Genomic DNA, 6,365 nt, shown 5'->3' on the forward strand with positions numbered 1-6,365 from the left:
AAGTCGAAGTCACGTACAAATCGTTGCAGCATGCATAAGGTCTGGTCGTGGACAATTTAAAACAATTTCTTAAGCATATATCAAATCGGAAATCTAAGGAAGACGTGCTTTAGTAGTATCATTCCTTTATGTCAAGGCTTTGTGATGTTACACATGTTCATTGTCACATATTGCCGGAGGCGACGATATGTACATGTATACACCCTCCTAGTACGTATGTTCCGTGTGAACATATTGTCGCTTACAACAATATATATGCTGAAGCCATCCTGTTCCCCAATTTAAAGAGGTACATATTGTCGGCGACGATATCTATATTTATGAATACGACATCTTGAAATAAGTTGAATTTTTTTAACAAATCAATACTATGAAAGGTGAAGATCACGATCAGTGATCAATCTCAGAACTCCTACATGAAATACAATATAAAGAGTTAGATAAACATTGACTACTGTAACCATAGTTGGGAGCATGTGCTTAGGGGGAGTACGCATATCCTATCTACCGGTTACACCAACCATGATCTTTGATCAGGTAAATGAAGTTATCTGTAGTCAAAATTAGTGTGTCAATAACGGTCTAACAATCAGGTATGAAACAAGTCAGACAGCATTTGACCCAATGATATGTTTGATTTAAAAACAAGATTGCTATAACGACCATAGAATATGCAAACTGCTGACTTTAAACGAGATAGTTGGGATCTCTGCACCACCAACTTGTTTGTCAGTAGTCTGTCTCTTTCTAAAAATTGATAGATCGCAGAACAAGCTTCAGTGCTCTTTTGCATCGAGTCAATTGAGATGAATAAATACGCAAAACAAGTTCTTGCATAGAAGCTTAAATAATCCCGTTTATCATAAAGTTGAGATGTTCGTTTGTCGTTAATATCTGTTTTCAATAAAATATCTAAGTATGAAGCAAAGGTAAACGACTCTCGTGTTCCTTTTTCATTTGATTATGGACATCCTCTATCTTTAATAATGAAACTATTTCAAAATCCCAACTCTATCAATAATTTTCTAAGATTTCAATGTTCATTTTTTTTTTGGTTAAAAAAATCCCAATTACTCGTTTAAATGTTTCATCGTTACGCTAGACCACTAGACATGTTTGAAATTTACCTTCAATGATTACGAAATTCTTGCCACTTCGTCATATGCTAAACATCAATTGAGAATGGAAATATAACACACTTTTTAGACATAGATTTAAAACAAAACCTGTTTAGTGATAATATATTGCTTTTTACAGTTAGGTCAAAAGATATCGGTGGCAAAAAGAACAGCAATGGGACTGATGAAAAGACGGTAACTTTCTTTGACTTTGGAGGGCAGTGTGCGTATTACGCCTGTCATCAGATTTACCTGACCAGAAGAGCTTTCTACATGGTGGTAGTGGACGCCTCTAAACGTCTGGACCAGGTGGTGGATAAGGAAGTGTGTGACCAGGCGGACACCGTTTTTGCTGGATGGACATACGGAGGTACAAGTATATATGTTTCCTGTGTACTCATATTTACGGAACTTTTGAGTCTCTCTCTTATGCAATTTAAAATGTTCTTTTCACATCATTTCTTAGGTTCAGTCCATCCTCATGTTTGATCCATGTGTAATTAGCAACATGTAAATGTAAGAGTTAAGCCCCGTTGTTCGTATGGATCTTTTTTGTTATAGAATATTTCATATTCTGGCTGAAATCTGTCCATACTTATTGTTCCACAAGAGATGGACAGAAGGTGGAGATCATCATCGTGGCCTCTCACTGGGAAAATACAGTGTACAAGGTAATACAAAAGAAGGGAAGTATGTTTTACTAGGGCCCGCCATATGGATGTGTCATGTAGTAATCGTTCTGTCCTTTCGTCTATGCGTCCGTCTGATTTCCAATCAAACCTTTCTATGACACGCTCTAACTCGAGTTGCCTTGGTAGGATTTCCATAGATTTATACATAACTATTGAATTAGGCAAAGGCAAACCCCTTTTTCAGATTCCTAGGATGTGTCTATAGAGTTATGAGACTTAGAATGTCTTGACATCAATAATAAAATGACGGTTTATGCAGCACGCAGTATCATGTGACAAATTGAGCAGATTTGTATAGAATTTACACGTAATGCTAGAATTAAGATAAGAAAAAATCCAAAAAAAATATTTGGTTTTCAGTTTTATCAGTTCTGCTGTTCCGGAGTTATGTGACTTTTACATATTTGTATTAACATTTCCGATAAGAGACACTGTCTTTTTTTATATGCCAACTAAAGTAAATTATTACCAACGGAATAGACTAGATGTTTCTTCAACTTCTGTCGGTTTCGTTATCATCTGTCCGATATTCAGTTATACGTATACCAAGTTTTCAGTCAATTTTAATGAGACAGTAATGGATTTTCATCACAATGTTTGTCGTGTAATATGTTAGTAAGTTATTCTTCATAGTTGATGTATGAAAAGAATGATATTCAACATAAAAATTCACTTCATGCAATGATTATATGTACCGGTACTATGCTCATACGATAGGGAAACACCAACTGGGTTTGGTTCGTTATGTGAAAAGTGTTACTTAACTAGTGGTATTATGTTCTCCATTAGAGTTAATGAAAGAATTAGTACAATAGATGAAATATAACTCATTCAGCGAAAACGGTGCGATGCGGTGTCATATTTAGCTTCAGTAGTTTTCTTTAATAAACAAGCATATCAACAGCAATAACCGACTTTTTGAAATTTACAAAGGTATGGGAAAACATGTTTGGTTATTAAACACGTCTGTGGTACTTTCAAAACAGGTTATTTTTTATGGGGTTTTCGATGAAGTACCGCAGTGACGGTTATATTTTTCCAGAACATATTTGATAATCCTCGTCATTTTTGCTGCGATTTCACAACGTGCTAGAGGCTTATAGAATCATTAATGGCGGGTTGTCGGGCTGGCGGGCGGTCGTCCCTGTAAGAGTACCTACTTCATGTAATCAACTCCTCTCACACCTCTGACTTGACGTTCCTTTAACATTTTACAGCTGTTATGGATACATTGGAAAGGTGCATGTGCCTTTTTGAAAGTGATCAGACATTTTTCGAAAATTTTACGTCTAGTTGAACTTAGTCATTGTTTAAGCATTTCTTGAATAGACGGTACCTATTTTATGTAATCAACTCCTCTCACACCTCTAATTTTACGTTTCTCAAACTGTGTACAGTTGTTTTAGGCATATTGAATATGTGTATAGTACTTTTGAAAGTTATTATATATTTTTCAAAAAAATGCACGTGTAGTTGTACTTAGTCATTTTTCAAGCATTTATATGACATCCTTCAGACCTTGAATAGCTGTTGTGGAACCATTGAAGATGCGCATGCGTCTTTTTGGAAGTGAGCGGACATTCTTTGAAAAATTTACATGTACATGTAGCTGAACTTTGCCATTTTTTAATCGTTGTGCCTACTTTGTGTAACCAATTCCTCTAACAACTTTTACTTAGCATTTTTCAGACCATGTACATTATAGATGTTATAAAATCATTGAAAATATACATGTGACATTTTAAAAGTGCTTGCTTTTTTGAGAATTCTACATTTAATATTTCATTTTTCCATTATGTTTTGTACTGCTGTTTTAATGTTTGTAGCACTGGGTGGGGTGGGGGGTGGGGGGGGGGGGGGTAACATGTGTAATTGCAGTTGTTTATACACAGTAGTAGTACTTAGTTTCAATATTGCTATATATTTCAAAGCATTGAAAATGCGTATTTTGATATAATTTTATAGTAACAAATAAGTAATTTAGTTGTTCAAAACACCTATTCTGTCCTTGAGCAGATTCCTTGAATTAGCTTGTTTATGAAATCATACATTTGATTTCTAATATGTTCTTAATTTACAAGTTATTAAATGATTATTCATAATTTAAACATAACTATTTTAATTCAACAGGACAAGGCCAATTTCCTGGATTGCCTACTAGATGTAGTACCAGCTCAATCTGATCTTGCACAGTATATCAGAGAAGACCGGTGTTTTCTGATACAGTTTCCACCAAGTCAGTCAATCGATGAACTGGAGAGATGCATTATCGACATTACAACTCAACCAAGATGGAGCGAGAAGATACCGCACGAGTGGGTTTTTTTGAACAGCGAGATCAATGAGAAGAAAATGGAAAGAATTGTACCTATCTCGGACATTCATCGTAGACTGCCTGTTAAAGGAAAAGAGAAGGTCCAGAGTGCAGCTGATATGTTGCGTTACTATCATGATGCTGGACGGGCTCTTTTCTTTAATGAAGAAGGACTTAAAGATTCAGTCATTATTGATGTCCAGTGGTTTGTGAATGCATTTAAAACAATCATCACAGACCGGCTGCACGTAAGCGGATACAATGCTAGTCGCCAGGACTGGATTGAGTACTACAACACAGGGAACTTGAAAGATTCACTTCTGGTTGATATATGGGAGCTGGAAGAGAAGAATATCAACACTCAAAATAAGAAAGCTGACAGCGAACATTGTAGGGGTCTGCTGCATCATAAAGGTTCCATGTTGAAATATATGGAACGACTCGGGTTATTGGCTGTTGGACACGACCTTCATTATATCCCTTGCATGAACAAAAGGAAATTTGAAGAAACCCAGAAAAAGGTCATCCAAGATACAACATCGAAAACATCAGTGTTAGTGTACGTCTTTGACTTTTTGCCCTACTTCCTTTTTTATCGAATTGTTGTGGCTTGTATGCAGATCAGAAAATGGAGAGTCCTCAAGAATAATGATATCAAATGTCTGTACAAGAACGCTGCCATGTTTAAGCGTAAAGATCACTATGTCGTAATACTTGTTACATCTACTTCAATCCAGCTTCAAATAATACGAAAGGGAGACATGCTCATTAAACACATTACAGTTGCGATCAGAAAGAGAATTGACCAGCTATTGAAAGATGTCACCGACACATTTCACAAACACCTGTCTTTCAAAATAGGCTACGCGTGCATGGAAGAACAGGATCAGATTATCGGACTGGAGATAGAGGGGAGGTTTTTAGAGGAAAGTAAACTGGGGTCAGGGAAGAAAGTGAAATGTCCTCATCACGAAATGGAAGACTACCATACAGTTAATGCTGACTATTTGAAAAGGTTCTGGAAGTAAACAACAATCGGTTTATATTTGTACGCCCATCATCAGACTCGCAAGCTTCCTTTCGGAGGAATACAAGTTTAATTTGCGTTTTAACTAGATTGATTCATCGGAACCTACTTAAGTGTTAAGAGTAGGTCAAAAGTTTCCTGGACTTTTTCTCATCATGAATAAAGATATTGCGCTGACAATTTGTCACAACTTTCCTCACAGAGAAACACATAATCAGTTCACATGCCAGCTAAACTGATGTGATACTATTCACACTGATTCGTTACTTTTCATTTCCAACGTAGGACACGTGAAAGTAAATAAACACATTTGGGGTATGTTAAACTTCCTAAATTGACGCTATGTCTTTATTTGATATACTTGTACATATGTTGCCACTTACGTGCTGTTCACTAAATGTTTAATATTGTTATGTTTCTATTCTTATTTTACCTGTTGTAAACACATTTTGTAAGCTGCTATATTTTCATTTTGTATTTTCATTATAATAATGGCGTAATGTATAATAACTTATTTCTGTTGTACTTCTCTGGTCCGACAAAATATTCTTTCAATCGATTACGTTTTGTTGGATAAAAATAAGACTTAATTTTTGTAAGGTATTTGATATATCATCGAATTATCAAATTTATGTTATTTTAATATGTTTACCTATTTATAGTTAATGAAACTATTTCTTCGTTGATTTTCATAGGGCTGTTTACCTGTAGATTTAGAACGGATGTCATTGGATTGTAACGGACTATTGGGTGGCGGGACTGCGTCAAATAGTGCGAATCCTTTCTTTCATACTTTCGAACTAATGGCTCCGTAGAATAATGCGTTATATTTTCATATATCTTGTATATATATGCTACATGTACATGTCATTCAGATGTGCATTTCTATTTTCTCTTTAGCGAACATGTATATGTGATTTAGTTAATAAATAGGAAACAAAGTGTCATAGTTGTGAAAGATTTGGTCACGGTAACAATATAGAAATTACTTATTCAAAATAAAGCAAATCATAAATTGCTGCGAAGTATTCATTCGAAAAGACTGTTACGTTTATATCATAATTAATTACCTTATTCATGCACAAGTACATACATGTATATCAAAGGAACCGAATGCATGATATTTTCTTTAAAAATGTCAATAAAATAAAAGTAACATGGATCAAATTCGCAACAAATGCATGCAATTCTTCTATTCTGTTCAAGATATAGGA

At 35.2% G+C, this 6,365-nt stretch overlaps 1 protein-coding gene across 1 annotated transcript in view; it reads left to right on the forward strand.

Annotated features, from left to right (window-relative positions):
* Positions 1 to 6,096, forward strand: part of LOC125676227 (uncharacterized) — a 102,286-nt gene extending 96,190 nt beyond the window's left edge. Inside the window, exons 16-18 of the mRNA XM_056161018.1 lie at positions 1,258 to 1,488; positions 1,680 to 1,789; positions 3,941 to 6,096. Of these exons, the coding sequence (XP_056016993.1) occupies positions 1,258 to 1,488; positions 1,680 to 1,789; positions 3,941 to 5,152 (1,553 nt within the window). The 3' untranslated portion in view covers positions 5,153 to 6,096. The remainder of the gene's footprint in view (positions 1 to 1,257; positions 1,489 to 1,679; positions 1,790 to 3,940) is intronic.
* The last annotated feature ends 269 nt before the right edge of the window (positions 6,097 to 6,365 follow it).

The sequence above is a fragment of the Ostrea edulis genome, chromosome 3 (assembly GCF_947568905.1).
Source record: "Ostrea edulis chromosome 3, xbOstEdul1.1, whole genome shotgun sequence".
Lineage (NCBI taxonomy): Eukaryota > Metazoa > Mollusca > Bivalvia > Ostreida > Ostreidae > Ostrea > Ostrea edulis.